Here is a 26,070-nt window from a genome sequence, read left to right on the forward strand (position 1 = left end):
GGCTGGAGGAGAAGGAATTTGATAGGATCAAGATCTTGATTGAACCTTATTTATGATCAACATTCAAGATTGATTAATGTCATTTCCAGTACACAGTGTAAAGAAGAACAAAATAGATATTAGTCTGGATCTGATGCAGCACACAAAAAAATAAGATAAAGAACACAACAATAAAAACAGATTAAATATCAATACATAAGATAGCTTATATACATAGAATGATTGTAGTCCACAAAGTGACACTAGGCACAGGAGTATCTGTGCATAAGGAGACTCTGACAGGAAATGATAAATGAGCAGTGGTAGGGGGTGGGTGAAGTTGTTGATCAGTTTTCCTGCTTTGGGAAAGTAACTGTTTTTGAGTCTGATGGTCCTAGCATGTTGTCCTCCTCTTCACAATATTAACTTTCCTTGTTACTGTACTTGTATAAGGCCCAGGGCTGTGGCAGCGGGGATATTGTATGCAAGTCTGCTGTCCCTAATTAAAAAGGGAGTTTTACTTGTGATCAGGGGAACGCAGTGAAGGTTCAGAAGGGGTAGGAGGATTATTCCATGAGGTGATTGAACCTATACTTTTTGAAGTTAGGGCCAATCTCCTTAAAACAAAAAAAAACCTTGTGAGGATTGGCCAGGTAAATGTGGGGAGGATTCTTATCTGGATGGGTTGTTTGAATCCGGGGGAGGGGGTGGTCACAGTTTCAGAGTGCCATTCACAACTGAGATAAGAAACAAAAATTCTCACTCAGGAGATGGTGAGGGTTGAAATTCTCCACCCAAGAAACTCAAGAGAGAAGCAATAGGTTTTTGGACAATAAGGAAATTAGTGGATGTGTGGTTAGTTCAAGAATGTGACTCAAATATCAAAGGTCAGCCATAATCCTGCTCGAGCTCTCAAGTTCCTTCTACTGGTCTCTTAAATGTAAAGAATCTGTCTCAAAAGATCATTGGCAGGTCAGTTTTTTTGTGCTACATTCCTAAACTGTGGAATTCAATATCTAAGGCTATATGGGATGTATAGTTGCAACTTGAACAAACCAATGCCACTACTGGTAACCCCACGGGTAGTTATCCTTCCATGACATGCCCTCTGATCAATCCAATAAAAATGTTCTTAAAAGGGGAAGAACTGTATTTGATCATATATTAGCAACTAGCAAAATGTACAATCTTGAAGCGATGTAATTAAGTGGTCGACATTGGATATGATATCTGACATTCCCCAGCTCTAACCTGCCTAGAACAAAGCCTGAATAGGTAACTAAACCCTTCACTTTTACCACGCCCCCACCCATGTGACTAGTTACTATAATAAATGCATAACCCAGAGTACAATGCGAATAGGAAACAGATGTATGGTACCTATATCCTAGCCCCCTAATTCATACACTGTAAACATTACAACTACATACTACAAAAACACAGGAGTCGTGAAATCTTAACATTCACACAATATTCTCTTTTTGGTAAGTGGTCTATCCTGGATTGTGAACTTCTCTTGACAAGCCAGGTTGCTCCTCCTGACTGCATTCAGGAAAATCTGTCTTGAATTAGTGCTGCCAAAGTTTATCCAAGTTCAAAACTGAAATCCTGTTAACTGTCAGCTCTGGCTGAGTGTAGTCTCTTCCATCATCATGGTCTCATGTCACTGTCCGTTAACAGTCCAACCCAGCATTCTTCTGATTGCATAGGGTCTGTCATTAACACTGTGCATCACTTGTATTGGCTCCAATATCTTGGGCACAGTCACCCGTCAACAGCTCGATTTCTGAATCAGTACAGGTGGTGTTTCTTCCTTCATGGATTTAGGGTATCATTACAACAGACTGTACAGATTATAACTATACTAAGGGGAGCTGGTAAGGTAGATTTATTTATTCATTTATTCCGAGATTAAGCTCAGCAGCCCAATGGGCCGCACCACCCAGAAACCCACTTATTCAACATTAGGCTTATCGCAGGACAATTTACAATGGCCAATTAACCTGCTAACCAGTGCATCTCTGGGCTATGGGAGCACCTGGAGAAATTTACACAGTCACAGGGAGAAATTACAAACAGTTTAGATTAGATTAGATTAGATTCAATTTTATTGTCATTGTACTGAGTACAGATACAAAGCCAATGAAATGCGATTAGCATCTAACCAGAAATGCGATTAGCATCTAACCAGAAATGCAAAGAATAGTGTTATTTACAAAATAACTGCAAATAAAAAGTAAGTGCTACAGCACACAAATATAAAAGTACTGAGACAGTACAATATGGATGCAATACTGCTTAGCGCTGTGATGTGAGGTTCAGCAGGGTCACAGCTTCAGGGAAGAAGCTCTTCCTGTGCCTGCTGGTGCGGGAGCGGAGGCTTCTGTAGCACCTACCGGATGGGAGGAGAGTAAAAAGTCCATGGTTAGGGTGAGATGCATCCTTGTTAATGCTTTTCGCCCTGCCCAGGCAGCGTTTATGATAGATGTTCTCAATGGTGGGCAATTGGGTGCCGATAATTCGCTGGGCAGTTTTCACCACACGCTGGAGTGCTTTGTGGTCTGATACGGGGCAATTGCCATACCACAGTGAGATGCAGTTGGTGAGTATGCTCTCAATGGTACAGCGGTAAAAGTCCGTCAGTATCCTGGGACAGAGGTGAGCTTTCTTGATGCTCCGCAAGAAATAAAGGTGCTGTTGCACCTTTTTGATCAGGATGGAGGAGTTCAGGGATCAGGTGAGATCCTCGTAAATGTGGACACCAAGGAATTTGAAGCTTGATACACGCTCCACTACAGCTCTATTGATGTAGGACGTGAGTGTGGCTCCTAGCATGCCTGAAGTCCACAATGATCTCCTTGGTCTTCTGGGTGTTAAGGGCAAGGTTGTTATCAGCACACCATGCGGCCAGGTGCTGGACCTCGTCCCTGTAGGCTGTCTCGTCATCCCCTCTGATCAGGCCAACCACCTTGATGTTGTCTGTGAACTTAATTATGGAGTTAGAACCATGTACAGGAAAGCAGTCATAGGTGAAAAGGGAGTACAGAAGAGGGCTCAGCACACAGCCGTGAGGCACACCGGTGTTCAGGGTGAGAGTGGAGGAGGAGAGGTTGTCTAACTTAACTGATTGGGGTCTGTTAGTCAGAAAGTCCAAGGTCCAATTGCAGAGGGATGAACTGATACCAAACTGGCGAAGTTTGGCGATCAGCTTGGAGGGGATCACAGTATTGAATGCCGAACTAAAGTCAGTGAACAGCATTCTGACGTAAGAGTTGGGGCTGTCCAGGTGGGTCAGGGCAGAGTGAAGTGCTGTGGAGATGGCGTCCTCTGTTGGAACTGGCATTGACTTCTGAAGTCTGATGCCCTAAGCTGTAATAGTGTCATGTTAACTGCTATGCTACTATGGTGCTCTAAATGGAGAGACATTACTGGTTAACACATCTAGAATTACGGGATATAATCTAAAAATGAGATTTTGGCTTTTGGAATTAAGTTATAGATCGTTTCTGTATGAGGGAAGAAGTACAAAGTTAGAACTCCTTTCCATAGATGATTTTGGGCTATTTGTTAATTTTCAAATTGATAATTAACTGCTATAATTAACTTTTCAGATCTTCATTATGGAAGCAAAGTAAATTAATTTAGGAATCTACAAGAGTCTTCTGAAGTTTGCTATTGATTGCAGTTGAATACATTCCAGATCTTGCTGATATTGTTACTGGAATAATGTGGGAAACTAATCTTCAATAAAAAAAAATTTTGATATTTTAGCTGCTGGAGCAAGCGTAATTTATAACTTTTTTTTTCTTTAAACAGCTTATTCCTATGTGGTTACCGATGATTCAGTCAAATTTGAAGGTGAGTATTAATTGCTTTCTCCAAAAGTTCTAATGTACCTTCATATTGTTTTCTTCTTTTAATAGTTATAACGGTAGCTAATGCACTTCTAATTTTCCACGTGGTCTGTGATCAACAGCATCTATCAGCAGGTCTGCAACTACGCCTCCAGTCAATCCAGAACAATGTCAACCATCACATTCTGCAGTCACTGCAGGGGCCTGGGCCAATGAGCACAAGCTCATCAGTGCTTCGCAAGTGGCTGCAGTGTGCTCAGTTCAAGATGGCTCAGGTGGAAGTACAGTCGTCAGAAGCTGCATCTCAATTTTATCCTCTCTAAGATCCTTGCAAACTTTAATGATACTGGACTTGAAACTGTCTTGTTCCCTTTCTTGACACTGCTAAAACACGCCACCAGTGATTAGCCTTGGTAACTTAACCGTTTCTCCTACTTTACAGTTACAGTGAAGATTAATTTAAAAGCAAGACAACTGTGTACAAACATTGAAATGAAATTGTTTCTATTATAGTGAGTATTTTGTAGTTTATCAAGGTTCTGAAATATCAAAATCTGAAAACCTCTGAAATCCAAATGTTGTTTCAAGAATATAATACACATTGAGTACCCCTTATCCGAACTTCCAAAATCCAAAAATCTGTGAAATCTGAATTTTGTCTCTGAGCCGTAACATGACATCACAAATGTAAAATTACACAAGATAGTGGGAGTGTGCAGTGGTGATGTGCAGGTCTCTGCACATCATAGACAGTTCTGAGAAATGACTTTATATGTGTAATGAACAGAAGTTAATGAAAAATAGTGAAATGAAGATCTCGAATGTGTATTGGCAGCTTCGGAGTGACCATGTCCCACTTACGAAGTGCTGATCATGAAACCAGCAAATATCTATTCCATCAACCTGAAAATGAAGGTAATTGTGAAAATTCAGGTGGCTGGTTTGCAGAAATTTCAGAAAAGGCCGTGCATTAAATGTTTAAAGCTTTGTGGATGAAAGTCTTAACACCAGAACAGGTCTATAATGCTGATTGTTTTTATACCTTACATAAAACCCCAAAAAAGTAAGATACAAATACAGTGTACTGCAACCTTTTAATCAAAGGATGATATCATAGGTGGAGAATGAAAGCCTGCTGTTGTTTGTTGTTTAACAGCTGATTCTCCCGATCTGTTACGCTACTCTTGTTACCCTGCACACATTATATTTTCATTATGTTAATGGTAGGTAATAAGTTCTTCTGTTCAGTACATATAAAACCATAAGATGTGGGAGCATAATTAGGCCATTTGTCCCATGGAGTCTGCTCTGCCACTTCTTCATGACTGATCCATTTCCTTCCCAGCCCCAATCTCCTGCCTTCTCCCCATATCCCTTCATTCCTGACTAATCAACAATCAACCTCTGCCTTAAATATACATAAAGACTTTTCCTCCACAACCACCTGTTGCAATGGATTCCACAGATTCATCACCCTCGGGCTAAAGAAATTCCTCCTCATCTCCATTCTAAATGGACACCCTTTTATTCTGAGACTAAATGTCATGGTCCGGTCCGTGAAGTCCCCATTCCGGTTTATGGTCCGGTCCATGGACTCAGGACTCTGGGTCTTTCAGCTGACCTTTGTTTGAGTTAATCATAGGCACCTGATTCCCATCTTTGGGCTTGCAATATAAGTAGCCTTGGGATTGAGTGTGGGCTGCTGGTTTGTCTCGTCAATCCCCCTTGGACCAACCTGCTGATGGAAGGCTAGTGAAACCATTTGTGATGTCTAGGCCTGGTTGGAGGACAACTGTTTCATGGACCCTTGTTGCCACTCGTTGGAGTGGTCTTTGTGGTATGGATTTGGCTGTTTCCTGGGCCAGCTGAGTGGCTACCAGCCACTCCGAGCTAGGTAGGGATCCGGCTGTTTCTGTAGCCAGCTGAGGTTGCTGGCTGAACTGAGACTTGGAGCTACCCCAGAGCAGAGATGGAACTGTCTGTTGTTCTTTGGCGTTTGTCTCTTCTTGTCCTTGCCTCCATGGGGTAAGCCAGGCCATTTTTCCGTTGCCCTGCAGGGGGATCTGTCTTGTCTTGTCCTTGCCTCTGTTGGGTAAGTCCAGCCGTTCTGCCATTACCTGACGGAGAGACCTGTCCCACCTTGGTGTGGAGATGAAGTTGAGTCCCAGCTTGTCGTAGGATAAGTCCCAGCTCTATGTCTATGTTCTGTCCTATCTCAGGTTTGTGTTGTGTTAAAGATGAGTCCTGGCTTGTTGAAGGATAAGTTCCGGCTCTATGTTGATGTTCAGTTCCCAGTCTGTCTCTCAGCTCCAGTCTCCGAGTTATCAGCCTCCGCATTTCAAGACGAAGAACCCAAGCCTCGAGGGTCCCAAGCCAAGCTCCAAAAACCCAAGCCTCGAGGATCCCAAGCCAAGCTCCAAGAACCCAAGCCTCGAGGATCCCAAGCCAAGCTCCAAGAACCCAAGCCTCGAGGATCCCAAGCCAAGCTCCAAGAACCCAAGCCTCGAGGATCCCAAGCCAAGCTCCAAGAACCCAAGCCTCGAGGATCCCAAGCCAAACTCCAAGAAACCAAGCCTCAAGGATCCCTAGCCAAGCTCAAGACCTAAGATCCCAGCCTGCAGCCAAGCTCAAGGCCCAAGACCCCAAGCCTCAAGAATCCCAAGCCAAGCTCAAGGCCCAAGACCCCAGCCGGCAGCCAAGCTCAAGACCCAAGACCCCAGCCTCAAGCCAAGCTCAGGCCTCTAGACCCCAGCCACATCCTGTCCTGAAACCATGTCATGTTCTTGCCTGGTTCCGGGGTCTGAGCCTGAGGCAAGACCCAGGTTCTAGGTCCTTGTCCAGTCTCGGGCTCGGAGTCCAAGCCTTGTCTCCTAGTCCATGGTTCCTAGTCTGGTCCCGCATTCCCTAGCCAACTCTGCGTTCTTGTCCCTGCTCCTTGCCTGAATCCGGTCACGTCCCTACTCTAGTCAAGTCCTGTTCTTTGTACTTCAGTGTCTGTGTCTTGCATTTGGGCCCGTTTCCAGCACCCTATTGTGACACTAAATCCTCCTGACCGAGACTCCCCCACCATATGAAACCTCCTCTCCACATCCACTCTATCAAAGACTTTCAACAATCAATAGATTTCAAAGAGATTCCCTCCCCCCCCATTCTTCTGACTTCCATTGAGTACGGGCTCAGACCATCAAATGGTCCACATATGGGGAGCCTTTCAACCCCGGAATCATTTTCCTGAACCTCCTTTGAGCCCTCTCCAATGTCAGCACATCCTTTCTTAGATAAGAGGCCCAAAACTGCTCACAATACTCCACATGAGGCCTCTCCAGTGCTTTATAAAGTCTCGAGATTACATCCTTGCTTTTATATTCAAATTCTCTCAGAATGAATGGGAACATTGCATTTGCCCTCCTCACAACAGGTTCAAAGGTTCATTTTATTGTCAAAGTATGCATATACACTACAACTCTGATATTTGTCTACTCCAGATAGCCGTGAAATACAGGAAAACCTTGGGAGCTGTTGAAAGAAAAGACATCAAATCCTGCACATGAAAAAGAAAAAGAAACCAAACTTGCAAACCCCAAACCCCCCACCCCCTACCCCTCACCTTGCACAAAAAACTAACAGATGGCCTTCCTTGCAAAAAACACCAATAGCATCAACCCCCCCCAACCCTTCCGTCACACACACAACCTGACAGATCGCCCACACAGTGAAAAACCAACACAAAGATCAGATCCCAAATCCCCAATCCCTTGCTCACGCAATAAGTAACATATCGCCCAGCCGCCAATTATCAAAAAGAAAGAAAACACAGAAAACTGAATGAGACCAATATAAACTACAGTCCAATAATCACATAAATCTCAGTATTTCGAAAGCAGCCTACGTTAGCACTGAGGAGAGTGGCCACATGTACTCAGTCCTTCCATGAAGAATGACTGCCATGATGGTTACGAACGTTGTGACCCAACCACCAACCGGTCAACCCCATGGCCTCCGTGGAGAGTGACTGGCAGCCTCTCCGTATTCATCTCGATGCTCAATCTTCCTCAATACTTCAAAGTGGAATTGTTCGTGTCCCCACACCCCGTCTCTAGATTTCTCATAAGAGGCAGCTCGTGCTCTCGGTCCTCTCCAAGAACAGCAGAACACTAGGTCATTCAATCGAATTCCAAACTACACATTACAGGCCCCAGCAGTTTCCAAAACACAATCAAGACAAAAAGAATAAGCAGAAGATGTAGAGAAAGTGAAATAATTGAAGAGATTAGCTATCTGGAAGATGTTGGCCGAGGAACCATTGTTCACTGGTGCCATCTTGACCATTGACGTAACCTGCAAATAAAACCTTTAGGGAATCCTGCACGATTATTCCCAAAACCCTTTGCACTCCAGATTTTTATATTTTTCTCTCCATTTAGAAAATAGTGTATATTTTATTTCTCTTCTCAAAGTGCATGACCATACACTTTCCAACTGTATTCCATCTGCCAATTCTTTGCCCATTCTCTTCATCTGTATTAAGTCCTACTGTAGCCTCTCCGCTTCTTTAACACTACCTGCTCCTCCATCTACCTTTGTATCATCCACATACTTGCCCGCAAAGCCATCAATTCTGTTATTCAAATCTTTGGCACATACTATAAAAAGAAGCAGTCCCAACAGTGACCCCTGTGGGACACCAATAGCCTCCAGCAGCCAGCCAGAAAAGGCTCCCTTTATACGTATGACGAACAAATATAAGAGAAATACTGCTTAGCAGTAGCACACAAGTTCAGAGCCAGAAATTATGGTGATCCCAAGCTATCTCATTATATATTCCAAAATCCAAAATCCAAAACACTTCCAGCCTCAAGCATTTCAGATAAGGGGTACTCAACCTGTAAGACAGTTTCAGACTTGCACATCAAAAGTGCTGCATGCTACTTACTTGGGAAGGCATGTTAAGTTACTAAATTAAAGATATATTTTACATGTCTTTGCATTTCATCACTTAATTACTTTCATCGGCATCCTCTCCACTGCAATCTTGCAGTTGAACACTTAACTACAAACATGTTGTGTATCCTTTTTGCAATCTCAGATCTTCTCAGTACTTTGCTGTTAATTATCAACAAGGATCTGTCAGATTATCTACTCGGTGCAATGTCAGATCGAGTAATGTCCTGCCGTTAAGGGTGCTGGAGTAAGTACAACTCCACTGGAAAATATGCTGTACTTTTTTTCTATTGACATTTGCTGGGATCTATACCTTTGACTGTTCACATGCAAAAAAAATGGCCTAATTCGTGTTCCAATTCTGTCTCTGGGAACTTGCAAACTACTGAAAAACAATAGGAAGGATCTATTTTGCAATAATGCCAGAAGAAAATTAGTATTTTGCCCGCTGGTAAACAACCAGGTTGTTTATGTAAATAATACCATTAAATCAATGTTAACATAGAAATACAAAAATAGAAAATAAATGGATCTTTTTATTCTATTGATAATTGTACATAGTTTCCTGTAAGTTATCATTCAGATTATAAAATTAGAAATCAAAATTAAATTTTGTGTGAATAAGAATATAGAAGATGAAAATACATTTTTGTAAGGTATAAGGAATAGTCTGATGCAAATTGTTACCATTCTTTTTAATACTTCCATTTATGTTCTATTCTGACCCAGCAGTCTTTGTAACCATTCTGCTTATCATGTCTGTTCCAGCAATGAAATTGAATTTGGTACCAATATGTTCAATATTGTACTATGCTCAATGAACTGACATTGTTAGAAAATAAAAGAGGTGAAATGTCAATACTGTCATTTCATAAGACCATAAGACGTGGGAGTTGTAATGTATGGACCTAATTCTTTTAGAGCAATGACGCCCCCCCCCTTAGCGCTATGTATTGATTTGTTGTCTACCCATGCGCATTGTTTCTCTCTCTCTCTCTCTCTCTCTCTCTCGCTGCAATGGGAATACACCATTTAAAGCCATCTGCCTTGTGTGCACTTTTATTTACTTGTTTTTATTTTTAATTACTTTTCTACACTTGTGCACAGACACAACAAGAATAGAATTTGCCACTTGGCACATCGAGCCTGTTCTGCATTCCGTCATGGCTATCTATTATCCCTTTGCCAATGCCTGATAAAGCCTTTCTCATTTGAAAATTTAGCAATTTGGAACTATCAACTTTTACATATTATGGAAAGTAGTTTTTATTTACCACAAAGTGTCATTTTTTTTAAACTTATGAACATGGATTTGTCAATGTGCATTATTCATATTTAGGTATTAGTATGAATTATGACTATAATGTGCAGAAAATACATATATTTCTTGTAAATTCTACTTCACACTAACATTAACATTATGTTAATTTAATATATACTCAGTGACCACTTTATTAGGTACAACTGTACAATTGCTCATAAATCTACATATCTAATCAGCCAATCATGGGGCAGCAACTCAATGGGTAAAAGCATGCGGACATGGTCAAGAGGTTCAGTTGCTGTTCAGACCGAACACCAGAATGCGGAAGGAATGTGATCTAAGTGACTTTGACTGTGGAATGATCGTTGGCACCAGACGGGGTAGTTTGAATATCTCAGAAAGTGCTGATGATCTGGGATTTTCATGCACAACAGTCTCTAGAGTTTACAGGGAATGGTGTAAACAACAGAAACAACATCCAGTGAGCAGCAGTCCTGTTGGCGAAAATGCCCTGTTAATGAGAGAGGTCAGAAGAGAATGGCCAGACTGGTTCAAACCGACAGGAAGGCGACAGTAACTCAAGTGACCGTGTATTATAATAGTGGTGTGCAGAAGATCATCTGTGAATGAACAACATGTCAGACCTTAAAGTGGATGGGCTACTTCAGCAGAAGACGATAAATGTACACACAGTGGCCACTTTCTTAGCAAAAGGAGGAACACTAATAGAGTGTATGGCAGTCAGCTAATTGAAGATTTTTTTGCTTTTTTATTATAAATATTGCTAATATTACCATCTGAAAGACAAAGCTTTTTAATTTACATGAAATGTATTGTGTAATTTATGTAGAATAAAGTCACACTGACCATAGTGTCCCAGGGACCATCAGTAAGTTAGAACATAAAACGGGAATAGGCCTGTCAGCCCACATTGTAGATATAAATATACAATGGGGAGGGGGGGGTTGGAATTAGAAAGTGCTCTGTATGAGGAGGATTTGAGCCTCCTGGTAGACTCATTACTATCAACATCTAGACAATGCACAGGAGCGATTAAGATGGCTCATAGAATGTTTGGCTATATGATGTGCTCAGTGGCGTTTGAGTCTGGAGACGTTCTCCTTAAGCTGTATAGTGCACCTGTGAGGCCAGGCCTTGAGTACCGTGTACAGTTTTGGTTTCCATATAGTGTGAGGGATGTGAAGCCACTGGAGAGAGTCCAGAGCAGGGTGACTATACCCATTCCAGGTATGCAGGGCATGAACTATGAAGAAAGACTGAAATAATTACATCTTTTTGGCCTAAATGGATGTAGAATGAGAGGAAACCTGATAGAAGTGTTCAGAATCATTCAGGGTATAACACAGAGCGTCATAGGAAGTCATTCCTGCCTGTGGCCATCAAACTTTACAACTCCTCCCTTGGAGGGTCAGACACCCTGAGCCAATAGGCTGGTCCTGGACTTATTTCCTGGCACAATTTACATATTATTATTTAACTATTTATGGTTTTATTACTATTTAATTATTTATGGTGCAACTGTAACAAAAACCAATTCCCCCGGGATCAATAAAGTATGACTATGACTATAAGGAAAGTGGATGCCTGCAGCTGCTTCAGGATTAATCCATCATCAAGGACACAGAGCCATAGGTGGAGAGTGGTGAAAGGGAGATTTCTTTACACAGGAGTAGTGGGCACGTGGAACAAACTATCCAGCTGTGTAGTTGAGAGTAGTACCTTGGAGACTTTTAAATCTAAACGATTGTTATTTCAACACACTATGTGATTAGGAATTTGGCAAGCTTTGTCGGGTTGAATGACTTGTTCTTGTCAGAAACTTTCTAATGTCCAATGTTGTGCCGAACCAATTAAATTAGTAATCAAATGGCCAACTAATCTCTTCTGCCTACACAATGTCCACATCCCTCCAGTTTCCTCACATTCATGTACCTATCTAAATGTCTCTTAAAAGTCTCTAATGTACCTGCCTCTACCACCACCCCAGGCAGCACATTCCAGACATCCACCACTCTGTGTGTAAAAAAACCTGCCTCTGACATTTCCTTTAAAGTTATCCCCCAACTCCTTAAATGATTGTAGTTGTGCAGTAATGGCCTTTTTAATAAAGATTGACTTAGACCAGGGGTTCCCAACCTGAAGCCCACAAACCCCTTGATTAATGATATTGCTCCATAACATAGAGAAGGTTGAGAACCACTGATTTACTGTTTGTAGACTAAAAGCATAGTAGAATAGAATAATGCATTGTTTTTCTTGTTTATAGTGCTCCCATGCTTTGAAAAGTCCTATCTGTCCAGGCTTTACACTGTGAATGAGTTCATTACTGACAAGTTGCACTTGCCTCTTTGGATACACACTGATGTTAGATCCCAGCCATTGTTTACAACACTCTTTCCAGATCTAGGTTCATATGAAGATGACCTTTTAGCCGACACTTCATGGCAATTCCTTTTCTCCATGCTCTACAAAGAGCAATATAAAAATTGTGTATCACAGTTTGAACTGGATTGAAATGCTATTTAGTAGCATTCCTGTGATTATAGAAACTCACATTTTACCTGCTTGAAGAAAAATATCATTATATTTTTTGACAAAAATGTTTATTTTGTAATTATTAATGAAGAAATTCTCATGTGTGTGGACATGGATTAGGAACAGCAGTTCCTGCTAATGTTACTGATTAATGCTTTTCTAAACTCATTTCTCATAATCATAATAATCATTACGTTGTCAGAGATAAGGTGATGAAAGTAAAATTAAGAAAAATGCCCTATTCCCTGTACTAAAAAGTCTACGATATGCCCATTCTATTGCAGATTTGTGATTTGACTTGAATGATTTTGTGAGAGCAATTTCAATGTGGTGCTAAATTTGAAGGTCACTAACAGGAATTTAGTGCACAAAAAATCAACTGTCATTTAAATTGTTATTTGCCTCATGGAAAACCAAATGATAGGTAAATCATCTTAAAGGTGATGTCAATAACCGATGGTTGATGGTTTGGGGAAACGGATTTGGGGAAATCAATTTGTTTCCCTTCCTTTTGAAGTAATAAAATGCATTTTACCTCAGAAAAAAATTAGTGTTTATTTATTTAGAGGTACATTGTGGACCAGGCCTTGCGGCCCAGTGAGCCACACTGGCCAGCAACCCACCTGTTCCGGAGGCCCAATCAGCGAGGGAGCAAAGCACAGTGAATTAAATAAAAGTACAGAAGGGACAAGCGTGGGGGTCATTGTTGGGAGTAGGAGTGTCAGGCTTTGGCTCAAAGGAGGCTTCAGCTCAAAAAGGCATTGGCTTTGGCTGAGCTTCTGTTAAAGTTCCCTTGTTGTTTTCTCTTATCGTACCTGGTGTAGTAAATAACCGCTGTGAGCTCTTCGTGCCGGATGTTGGAGTCCTGGGAGACCCAGAGTCTCCCAGTGAACTACGTCTGCATGAAGTGCATCCGGCTGCAGCTCCTTGAAGACCGCGTTAGGGATCTGGAGCAGCAGCTGGATGATCGGCTTGTACAGGAGAGTGAGGAGACAATCGATCAGAGTTACAGGGAAGTAGTCACCCCGAAGGTGTAGGAGGCGAGTAGCTGGGAAACTTTCGGGAGAAATGGAAATATGGATAGTTAGCTAGCACAGAAAACCCTTGTGTCCATTCCCCTTAGTAATAAGTATAGCATTTTGGACACTGTTGTGGGGATGACCTCCCAGGGAATGCCACGGAGACCGGGTTACTGTCACTGAGCAGGTATCCGTGGTGCAGAAGGGTAAAGAGGGAGAAGAGGGGAGCCGTAGTAATACGGGACTCAACAGTGAGGGGAACAGACAGGAGATTCTGTGGACGTGAATGAGACACCTGGATGGTATGTTGCCTGAGGAACACTCATTATGCGCTGGAGGAACTCAGCAGGTCAGTCAGCATCAGCTGAAAAGATTAGTCGACGTTTCAGGCCGAAACCCTTCGTCAGGACTGAAGGAAGAACTTTGGGGAGGGTTTGAAGAATGCTGGTAGTTGAAAAAAACAGCAATTTGAAAGACAAAGGAGTGGGGGAGGGGAAGCAGGGAGGTGATTGGCGGGAGAACAATGCGCAGTAGTAGAAGGAGGCGGAACTATGAGGGAGGTGATGTGAAATAGGGATAGAGGAAGGGAGGGGGAGGGAATTACTGGAAGTTGGAGAATTCTATGTTCATACCAAGGGGCTGGAGACTACCTGGACGGCATATAAGGTGTTGCTTCTCCAACCTGAGTTTAGCCTCATCATGGCAGTAGAGGAGGCCATGTACGGACATATCTGAATGGGAAGCAGAGTTGAAGTGGGTGGCTACCGGGAGATCCTGTCTTTTGTGGTGGACGGAGTGGAGGTGCTCGACAAAGCGGTCCCCCAATCTGCGTCGGGTTTCACCGATGTAGAGGAGGCCGCACCGGGAGCACCAGATGCAATAGGTGACCCCAACAGACTTACAAGTGAAGTGTTGCCTCACCTGGAAGGACTGTTTGGGGCCCTGAATGGTGGCAAGAGAGGAGGTGTAGGGACAGGTGTAGCACTTACGCTTACAGGGATAAGTGCCGGATGGGAGATCCGTGGAGATGGACGTGCGGATAAGTGAGTCGCGGAGGGACCGATCCCTGTGGAAAGCGGAGGGGGCGGGAGAGGGAAAGATGTGCTTCGTGGTGGGGTCCTGTTGAAGGAGGCGGAAGTTGCGGAGGATAATGTGCTGGATCCGGAGGCTGGTGGGGTGGTAGGTGAGGACAAGGGGAACTCTGTCCCTGTTGTGGTGGCGGGAGGATGGGGTGAGGGCCGAAGTGCGGGAAATGGAGGAGATGCGGGTGAGGGCACCATTGATCACCGTAGAAGGGAAACCACGATCCTTAAAGAAAGAGGACATTTGAGATGTCCTGGAACGGAAAGCCTCATCCTGGGAGCAGATGTGGTGGAGACGTAGGAACTGGGAATAGGGAATGGCATTTTTGCATGTGGCGGGGTGGGAAGAGGTATAGTCGAGGTAGTTATGCGAGTCAGTGGACTTGTAGAAGATCAGTGGACAGTCTGTCTCCAGAGATGGAGACCGAGACATCGAGAAAGGGGAGAGAAGTGTCAGAGATAGACCAAGTGAATTTGAGGGCTGGGTGGAAGTTTGAATTAAAGTCGATGAAATTGACGAGCTCAGCATGGGTGCAGGAAGCAGCACCAATGTAGTCGTCAATGTATCGAAGGAAAAGTTGGGAGCAGTACCAGAATAGGTTTGGAGCACAGACTGTTCCACATAACCAACGAAGAGGCAGGCATAGCTGGGTCCCATGCCAGTTCCCATAGCCACACGCTGAGTCTGAAGAAAGTGGGAAGAGCCAAAAGAGAAGTTATTAAGTGTGAGAACCAGTTCCGCCAACCGGAGGAGGGTAGTGGTGGTGGGGAACTGGTGAAGTCTATTATCCAGGAAGTAGCGGAGGGCTTTGAGGCCTTCTTGATGGGGAATGGAGGTGTATAAGGATTGGACATCCATAGTAAAAATGAAATGGTTGGGACCGGGGAACTGGAAGTTATTGAAGAGGGCATGGGATGTATCCCGGATGTAGGTGAGGAGGGACTGAACAATGGGTGACAAAATGGAGTCCAGGTAGGCAGATACAAGTTTGGTGGGACAGGAGCAGGCAGAAACTATGGGTCTATCTGGACAGTCAGGCTTGTGTATCTTGGGGAGGAGGTAAAACCGTGCGATATGGGGTGTGGGAATAATGAGTTTAGCGGCTGAGGATGGAAGGTCTCTGGAGTTGATAAGGGCAGTGATTGTGCGGGAGACAATGGTTTGATGTTTTTTGGTGGGGTCCTGTTCCAGGGGTAAGTAAGAGGAGGTGTCAGAGAGCTGCCGTTTGACCTCAGTGAGGTAGAGGTCCGTCCGCCAGACTATGTTGGTATGTTATGGTGTGCTGCCTCCCAGCTGCCAGGGTCAGGGATGTAAACAACAGGAATTCTGCAGATGCTGGAGATTCAAGCAACATACATCAAAGTTGCTGGTGAACGCAGCAGGCCAAGCAGCATCTATAGGAAGAGGCGCAGTCGACGTTTCAGGCCAAGACCCTTCGTCAGGACTAACTGAAGGAAGAGTGAGTAAGGGATTTGAAAGTTGGAGGGGGAAGGGGAGATGCAAAATGATAGGAGAAGACAGGAGAGGGAGGGATAGAGCCGAGAGCTGGACAGGTGATAGGCAAAAGGGGATACGAGAGGAGCATGGAACAGGAGGTCCGGGAAGAAAGACAAGGGGGGGGGGTGACCCAGAGGATGGGCAAGAGGTATATTCAGAGGGACAGAGGGAGAAAAAGGAGAGTGAGAGAAAGAATGTGTGCATAAAAATGAGTAACAGATGGGGTACGAGGGGGAGGTGGGGCCTTAGCGGAAGTTAGAGAAGTCGATGTTCATGCCATCAGGTTGGAGGCTACCCAGACGGAATATAAGGTGTTGTTCCTCCAACCTGAGTGTGGCTTCATCTTTACAGTAGAGGAGGCCGTGGATAGACATGTCAGAATGGGAATGGGATGTGGAATTAAAATGTGTGGCCACTGGGAGATCCTGCTTTATCTGGCGGACAGAGCATAGATGTTCAGCAAAGCGGTCTCCCAGTCTGCATTGGGTCTCACCAATATATAAAAGGCCACATCGGGAGCACCGGACGCAGTATGACTTGGATCACATCTACAGCATTTTGGAGGGGGAGGGAGAGCAGCCAGATATCTTGCTACATATTGGTATCAATGACATAGGAAGGAAAAGCAATGAGGTCCTGAAGAGAAAATTTAGAGAGCTGAGAAGCCAGGCCTCCAGGATAGTAATTTCTGGATTGCTACCTGTATCACCTGCCAGTGGGGGTAGAAACAGGATGATTTGACAGATAAATAATCAGGTTCTGGGATCACTGGGATCTCTTCTGGGGGTGGGGGGGGGCAGGTATGTCCTGTTCAAAAGTGACAGGTTGCACCTGAACCCGAGGAGAACCAATATTCTGGTGGGCTGGTTTGTTAGAGCTGTCGGGGAGGGGTTAAAATAATTTGGCAGGAGGATAGGAGCTGGAATGAAGGAACTCCAGATAGGGCAGATGGTAAAAGAGCAAAGATAGCGTGCAGTCAGACTGTCAGGAAGGGCAGGCAGATGATAGAACAAAATAGCAGCCAACAGAGTGAGTATCAGTGCAATAAGGATCCAAAATCAAGAAGGCCAGCAAATACAGCACTCAGTGTCATATGGAGTGTAAGAAATAAGGTGCATGATCTTGTTTGCACGATTACAGATTGTCAGGTATGATGTTGTGGCAAGCACTGAACCATGATTGTAGCTGGGAGCTGAATGTCCAAGGTTACACGTTGTGTCAGAGGGATAGGAAGGCAGGTGGGGAGCGGGGTGTGGTTCTGCTGGTAAAGAATGGCATCAAATCACCCATTGTACTTGGCCTATCAGTGGTGTCAACAGAGCTTTACCAAGAGGGATTTCTCACAGGTCGGCGGCAGTTATTTGAAAAGGAAAGTTCGAGAGCGTCTGTCCATTGTACGTGGCCTATCAGCAGCGTCCACAGAGATCTATGAACTAAATAAAAATACAGAAGGGATAAGTGGAGCAGCCATTGTTGGGAGAGGCCAGTGGCAAGAGTAGAAGTGACAGGCTTTAGCTCAGAGGAGACATTGGCTCTGTGTAAAGCATCTGTTAAGGTTTCCTTTTTGTTTTTTTTTTACCTCTCTTTCTGTACCATTTAAATGGCTGTGGAGTGTTCTTCATGCCGGATGCTGGAGAACTGGGAGACCCAGAGTCTCCCGGGGAACTACATCTGCGTGAAATGCATCCAGTTGCAGCTCCTTGAAGACCGTGTCAGAGATCTGGAGCAGCAGCTGGATGATCTTCGGCTTGTACGGGAGAGTGAGGACATAATTGATCAGAGTTACAGGAAAGTAGTCACCCCGAAGTTACAGGAGGCGAGTAGCTGGGTGACCGTCGGAGGAATGCAAATAGGCAGAGCAGAGCACCCCTCTGGCCATTCCCCTCAAAAACAAGTATACCGCTTTGGATACTTTTGTGGGGGATGACCTCCCGGGAGAATGCCACAGCGACTGGCTTACAGGCACTAAGCATGGGTCCATGGTGCAGAAGGGAAAGGGAGAAGAAGGGAGTGGTGGTGATAGGGAGGGGGAGCAGCTAGATGTCTTGCTACATAAAATACTCAAGATGGCGCCGGTAACTGGCGACTCTGCGTGTGCTCTCCCGAGCAAACTGCCCCCTACACTATCCTATATTAGTATCAGTGACATAGGAAGGAAAAGCAATGAGGTCCTGAAAAGAGAATTTAGAAAGCTAGGTAGAAAGCTGAGAAGCAGGACCTCCTGGGTAGTAATCTCTGGATTGCTGCCTGTGCTACGTGGCAGTGAGGGTAGAAACAGGGTGATTTGGCAGATAAATGTGTGGCTGAGAAGCTGGTGCAGTGGGCAGGGCTTCAGGTTCTTGGATCATTGGGATCTCTTCTGGGGGTATGACCTGGTGAAAAGTGACGGGTTGCACCTGAATCTGAGGGGACCAATATTCTCATGGGGATGTTTGTTAGAGCTGTTGGGGAGCGTTTCAACTAACTTGGTGGGGGGGGGGAAGGAACTGGAGTGAAGGAACTCAGGAAAGGACAGATGGTAAAAAAGTGAAGATAGCGTGCAGTCAAATTGTCAGGAAGGGCAGGCAGGTGATGGGACTCAATTGCAGCCAACAGGCTGAGTATCAAATCATTAGAGTTGCAGAGTCAGAAAGGATAGCAAATATGGTACTCACAGTGTTGTATCTAAATTCATGTAGTGTAAGAAATAAGGTGGATGATGTTGCAATATTACAGATTGCCAGGTATGATGTTGTGGCCATTACTGAATCCTGGCTGAAGGATGGTTGTAGTTGGGAGCTGAATGTCCAAGGTTACATGTTGTATCAGAGGGACAGGAAGGTAGGCAGAGAGGTTGGTGTGGCTCTGCTGGTAAAGAATGGCATCAAATCAGTAGAAAGATGTAATATAAGATCGGAAGATGTTGAATCCTTGTGGGTTGAGTTAAGAAACTGCAAGGGTAATAGGACATTGATTGCAGTTAGTGTACATATGGGCCTCCCAACAGTGGCTGGGAGGTGGACCACAGGTTACAACAGGAAATAGAAAAGGCAAGTCAAAAGGGCAATGTTATGGTTGTCATGGGAGATTTTAACATGCAGGTCGCTCAAGAAATCAGGTTGGTAATGGATCTCAAGAGAGTGAGTTTGTTGACTGCCCAAGAGATAACTTTTTAGGGCAGTTTGTCATTGAACCTACTAGGGGATCAGCTATACTGGATTGAGTGCTATGTAATGAACCGGAGGCAGTTAGGGAGCTTAAGATAAAAGAACCCTTAGGAACCAGTGATCACAATATGATTCTGTTCAACTTGAAATTTGATAGGGAGAAAGTAAAGTCTGATGTAGCAGTATTTCAGTGGAGTAAGGGCAATTACGGTGGTATGAGAGAGGAGTTGGCCAAAGTAAATTGGAAGAAGCTCCAGCAGAGATGACAGCAGAGCAGCAATGATGGGTGTTTCTGGGAAAAATGAGGAAGATACAGGGCATGCGTATTCCAAAAATGAAGAAATACTCAAATGGTAAGATAGTACAACCATGGCTGACAAGAGAAGTCAAATCTAATGGAAAAATGATAGAGATGGCATACAACAAAGCAAAATTTAGCAGGAAGATAGAGGATTGGGTAGTTTTTGAAAACTACAAGGAGCAACTAAATAAGGCATTAGGAGGGAAAAGATGAAATATGAAAGCAAGCTAGCAAACAATATCAAAGTGGACAGTAAAAGCTGTTTCAAATATGTAAAAAATAAAAGAGAGATGAGAGTGGATATAGGACCGCTAGAAAATGAGGCTGGAGAAATAGTAACAGGGGACAAGGAGATGGCAGATGAAATAAATGAGTTTTTTGCATCAGTCTTCACTGTGGAAGACATAAGCAGTGTGCCAGATGTGTGTGAGGGAAGAGAAGTGGGTGAAGTTTCTATCACAAGGGAGAAGGTGCTCAAAAAGCTGAAATATCTAAGGGTACATGAGCCATCCGGACCAGATGAACTGCACCCTAGGGTTCTGAAACTGTTAGCTGTAGATATTATGGAGGCATTAATAATGATTTTTCAAAAGTCATTGGATTCTGGCATGGTGCCAGACTAGTGGAAAATTGCAAATGTCACTCCACTATTCAAGAAAGGAGGAAGAGAGCAGAAAGGAATTTATAGACCAGTTAGCCTGACCTCAGTGGTTGGGAAGATGTTGGAGTCAAGAGAAGGGGAAAGAGCACAAGGTGGAGAGCGTTACGTGAATCCAAATGAAGGGTGAAGGTAGCAAAGTGGGAGAAGGGGGAAGATGGAATAATGTGTGAAGTTGAGATGTTGATAGGTGGAACAAACAAAGTGCTTAAAAAGAATATATTATTTGTTAACTTATTTGTGGTAATATTACTTTGTGTTGTGTGTGAGAGTTATATGTACTGTGTTGTGTGCCTTGGCTGTTTCATTTGGTAGTATACATGTGTATGATTGAATGACGATAAACCTGAAGAAGAATCTGATAGGAGAGAACAGTACACCATGAATAAAGGGAAGGTGTAGGTGATGGGCAGGTCTGGTGAGGGTAGGGGAAGGGAATGGGGCCAGAAAGAAGGCGAAGGAGGGGGGGAGACAGAGGAAAGTGGTTACAATAATTGATACCACCATCAAATTTGATACTACCAAGAAGGAATCTGAGACGTGGCTCCTCTGATGTGCCTTAATATAAAACCATAAGTCATAGGAGCCAAATTAAGCCATTCAGCTATTGAGTCCTCTCCCCTATTCCATCATGGCTGATTCGAGATCCCACTCAAACCCATATCCTTTGATGTCCCGACAGAAGAAGAGGTCATGGACAGACATGTCAGGGTGGGACTAGGATGTGGACTTAAAATGGCTGGCCACCAGGAGATCCTGGTTGTTATAGCGAATGGAGTAAAGGTGCTCGATGAAGTGATCTCTAATCTGCTATCCAGTGGCTAGATTGCAAATCCTAATGCTAAGGCTCTCAATAGCAATAAAGTACATTTAACACTAAAAATAATTATTAGCTCTGGGTAATGAGATTTCAGTGAAGCACCCACCAAATTTAATAATGCAATGATACGGTGTAAAATAGTGTTGTCATCTACAGTTACTTGTTACGTTTGTTACTACTCCTCAACCATCAGGCTCTTGAACCAAAGGGGGTAACTTCAACCAACTTCACTTTCCCCATCATTGAAATGTTCCCACAAACTATGGACTCACTTTCAAGGACTATTTATCTATTATTATTTCTTTAATTTTGTATTTGAACAGTTTGGTGTCTTCTACATTCCAGTTGAATGCCCAAGTTGGGTTGTCTTTCATTGATTTTGTTATGGTTATTATTCTATAGATTTAATGAGTATGCCCAAAAGAAAATGAATCTCAGGTTTGTATATGACAACATATATATACTTTGATAATAAATTTCCTTTGAATTACAATATGGAAAGAGATGTTTTCACTTAACAGCATAATGGAGAGCCATGGCTCTGTTTAAGAAAATTATGTAAATGTGAAATTGTGTGTACAGGAGTTACTTCTGTCCTGTACTAGCTCTGTTCCTTCTAAGCTGTGTGTGTGTGTGTGCAGCCACAGTCACTGAAATACTCCCGTGCACATAGTACTTGTTACCACGCAGCTGGAATTTCCTTTATATAATGCTTTATTAAAGTGTCACACAGCTTTCAGACTGGAAAAGATGTTCTGCTCAGAAACAATGGTTGGTCCACACAACTTAGAGGGAATGGTGCAGTAGAAGATACAGTCTGGATGTGTAACTAAAATGAGGGGTAGGAAACTGCAATGGGGAAATTTAGGGTGTTCAGGTGACTTTTGTTTTCCCTCCAGAATGCAAACAAAGTACTGGATCTTTCTGCCCATTTCTAAATTTATTTACTTAAAGCACAGAGCAGGCACGTCTGGCCCACCAAGCTGCATATCCAGCAACCCACCAATTTAACCCTAGTCTAATCAAGCAACAATTTACAATGACCAATTTGCCTATGAACCCGTACGTCTTTCGACTGTGGATGGAAACCAGGACATCCAGAGGAATCCCATAGGCACACGGGAGAATGTACGCTTCTTATAGACAGCGCCAGAATTGAACTCTGAACTCTGACGCCCTGAGCTGTGATGGTGTTGCATTAACTGTTACGATGTTGTGGCACCTCTGATCTAAACGAGTGAAAGATAAGGTCAATTTTTTTTAAGCAACACAAGTCAATCTTTATTGAAAACTTAAGTATTAATACATAACAATTTTTGTTACAATAAACATGGCTTGAAGTTTCTTTTTTTTAAATCTGAGCTTACGTACTTGTCAGATTGCTTTTAAAAAAATAACGATGTATGAATTTACACATAATTGAATTGGCTCAGAAAGGAAATGTCAAAATTTGTTTATGTTATCCAATGTAAAACGGTGCTTTGCTTTAAAATTGCTTTTTGGAAGACAACACTAACCTAGACTAAGTAAGTACCAAAATAGTATGTTTATATTTATTAAGCATAGTGTTCAATAGTCAATTTCTTTTTAAAAGTGTGCCCTTTTCCACTATTCTTTGCATTTCTGGTCAGATGCTAAATGCATTTCATTGGCTTTGTATCTGTACTCGGCACAGTGACAATAAAGTTGAATCTAATCTAATCTAATCTTAACAAAAACATACATAAACTCCCTACGGTGATTCTGTTGTGCCTGTGTTGAATATGGTGGTTTACTTTTTTTTATTTTGCTCGTAATAAGAGATTTCAATTTTGAGTTGCAGAATTTTACCGAATGAGGAGATTTGTGTATGGTGGTGTGCAGTATAGTGCTGTATGACAGCCTTTCTCTTCAAAGATAAAGTCAATTTAAGCCCCTTTTCCATTAGTCAACTGCTCTAATCAAACATTTATGTATTCTGACTTAAATCAGGCTGCAGTTTATTGACTACAGCTCAGCATTTAACACAATCATTCCTACAGTTCTGATGACACTGGCGCACCTCAGGGATGTGTGCTTTGCCCACTGCTCTACTCTCTCTACAACCATTACTGTGTGGTTAGGGACAGCTCCAGTGTCATCTATAAAGTTATTGGTGACACAACCATTGTTGACAGAATTTCAACAGGTGACCAGATATATCAGCTGGTTGAGTGGTGTCACATCAACAACCTTTCACCCAACGTCAGTAAGACCAATGAACTGATTGAGGACTTCAGAAAGGGTAGGGCGAGGGAACTCACACCAGTCCTTATCTTAACTATCCTGGGCCCAACAAGTCAATGCAGTTACAAAGATGGCATGGCCGTGGCTATATCTCATTAGGAATTTGAGGAGATTAGGTATGTCACCAAAGACACTCGCAAATTTCTATGGATGTATTGTGGAGAGCATTCTGACTGGCTGCATCACCGCCTGGTGTGAGAGGGCTGCTGTAAAGGATCAAAACAAGCTGTAGAACATTGTGAAATCAGGCAGCTTCATCAAGGGCATTCTCCTCCCCAGAATCCAGGATATCTTCGAGGAGCGATGCCTGGAAAGGGCAGCATCCATCATTAAGGACGACCATCATCTACGTCATGCTTTGTCTCATTGCTACCTTCAGGAACAGTGATTCAGGAACAGCTTCTTCCCCTCTGAAATTTGATTTCTGAATAAATATTGACGCCACGAACACTTCCTCACTACTTTTTATGTTTTATTTTTGCACTACTTATTTAACTAATATATATATATCTATTGTAATTACATAGAACAGAGAATAGTACAGCACAGTACAGGCCCTTCGGCCCACAATGTTGTGCCGACCCTCAAACCCTGCCTCCCATATAAGCTCCCACCTTAAATTCCTCCATATACCTGTCTAGTAGTCTCTCAAACTTCACTAGTGTATTTGCCTCCACCACTGACTCAGGCAGTGCATTCCACGCACCAACCACTCTCTGAGTAAAAAACCTTCCTTTAATATCCCCCTTGAACTTCCCACCCCTTACCTTAAAGCCATGTCCTCTTGTATTGAGCAGTGGTGCCCTGGGGGAGAGGCACTGGCTATCCACTCTATCTATTCCTCTTATTATCTTGTACACCTCTATCATGTCTCCTCTCATCCTCCTTCTCTCCAAAGAGTAAAGCCCTAGCTCCCTTAATCTCTGATCATAATGCATACTCTCTAAACCAGGCAGCATCCTGGTAAATCTCCTCTGTACCCTTTCCAATGCATCCACATCCTTCCTCTAGTGAGGTGACCAGAAATGGACACAGTACTCCAAGTGTGGCCTAACCAGAGTTTTATAGAGCTGCATCATTACCTCGCGACTCTTAAACTCTATCCCTCGACTTATGAAAACTAACACCCCATAAGCTTTCTTAACTACCCTATCCACCTGTGAGGCAACTTTCAGGGATCTGTGGACACGTACCCCGAGATCCCTCTGCTCCTCCACACTACCAAGTATCCTGCATTCACAGTTTTTATTATATACTGCAGTGTCCTGCTGCCACAAAACAACAAATTTCATGACCTCTGCCGGTGCTATTAAACCTGATTCTAATTCTGATAATTCAGTTTGGAAATTGGGTTCCATTAAATTCCAGAGAACTGAATTTCAGATGCGAAATACAAAATGCAAAGAACTGAGGCTGCACATTTTGTCTTCTGCATTTTATGACAATCTGCACTGCAGTTGCTCGGAATTACAATTTTAATAATATTGACATAAATGAATTTTCTCATATACTAATGTGGGAAACAGAGCATTAAATTAGACCATACAACCTAAGATATAGGAGCAGAAGTAGGCCATTTGGCCCATCGAGTCTGCTGTGCCATTCAATCATGGGCTGATCCAATTCTTCCAGTCATCCCCACTCCCCTGCCTTCTCCCCATAGCCTTTGATGCCCTGGCTAATCAAGAACCTATCTATCTCTGGCTTAAAAACACCCAATGACTTGGCCTCCAAAGCTGCTCATGGCAACAAATTCCACAGATTTACCACCCTCTGATTAAAGTAATTTCTCTGCATCTCTGTTCTAAATGGACGTCCTTCAATCCTGACGGCGTGCCCTCTTGTCCTAGCCTCCCCTACCATGGGAAATAACTTTACCATATCTAATCTCTTCAGGCCTTTTAACATTTGGAATGTTTCTATGAGATCCCCCCATATTCTCCTGAACTCCAGGGAATACAGCCCAAGAGCTGCCAGACATTCCTCATACATTAACCCTTTCATTCATCTCCCTGCTGAACACAGCCTACTGCCATTTGGACAAGCAGAGCAGCACTGTGAGGATCATGTTTTCTGATTTCTCAAGTATCTTCAATACCACACAGCCCTCATTGCTGGAGAAAAGCATTCAATGCAGGTTGGCACTTCAAGCAACACACATCAAAGTTGCTGGTGAACGCAGCAGGCCAGGCAGCATCTCTAGGAAGAGGTACAATCGATGTTTCGGGCTGAGACCCTTCGTCAGGACTAACTGAAGGAAGAGTTAGTAAGAGATTTGAAAGTGGGAGGGGGAGATCCAACATGATAGGAGAAGACAGGAGGGGGAGGGATGGAGCCAAGAGCTGGACAGTTGATTGGCAAAAGGGATATGAGAGGATCATGGGACAGGAGGCCGAGGGAGAAAGAAAGTGGGAGGGGGAAGCCCAGAGGATGGGCAACAACGGATGGGGTACGAGGGAGAGGTGGGGCATTAGCGGAAGTTAGAGAAGTCAATGTTCATACCATCAGGTTGGAGGCTACCCAGACAGAATATAAGGTGTTGTTCCTCCAACCTGAGTGTGGCTTCATCTTTACAGTAGAGGAGGCCATGGATAGACATATCAGAATGGGAATGGGACGTGGAATTAAAATGTATGGCCACTGGGAGATCCTGCTTTCTCTGGTGGACAGAGCGTAGGTGTTCAGCG

General features: G+C 43.4%; 2 protein-coding genes across 2 annotated transcripts in view; one reads left to right on the plus strand and one right to left on the minus strand.

Annotated features, from left to right (window-relative positions):
- Positions 1-9,652, plus strand: part of LOC134344062 (protein unc-79 homolog) — a 403,221-nt gene extending 393,569 nt beyond the window's left edge. Inside the window, exons 48-49 of the mRNA XM_063043251.1 lie at positions 3,796-3,837; positions 3,956-9,652. Of these exons, the coding sequence (XP_062899321.1) occupies positions 3,796-3,837; positions 3,956-4,156 (243 nt within the window). The 3' untranslated portion in view covers positions 4,157-9,652. The remainder of the gene's footprint in view (positions 1-3,795; positions 3,838-3,955) is intronic.
- Positions 1-26,070, minus strand: part of prima1 (proline rich membrane anchor 1) — a 254,401-nt gene that overhangs the window by 6,218 nt on the left and 222,113 nt on the right. The gene's annotated exons all lie outside the window — the stretch shown is intronic.

Source organism: Mobula hypostoma, chromosome 1, assembly GCF_963921235.1.
Source record: "Mobula hypostoma chromosome 1, sMobHyp1.1, whole genome shotgun sequence".
NCBI classification, from domain to species: Eukaryota; Metazoa; Chordata; class Chondrichthyes; order Myliobatiformes; family Myliobatidae; genus Mobula; species Mobula hypostoma.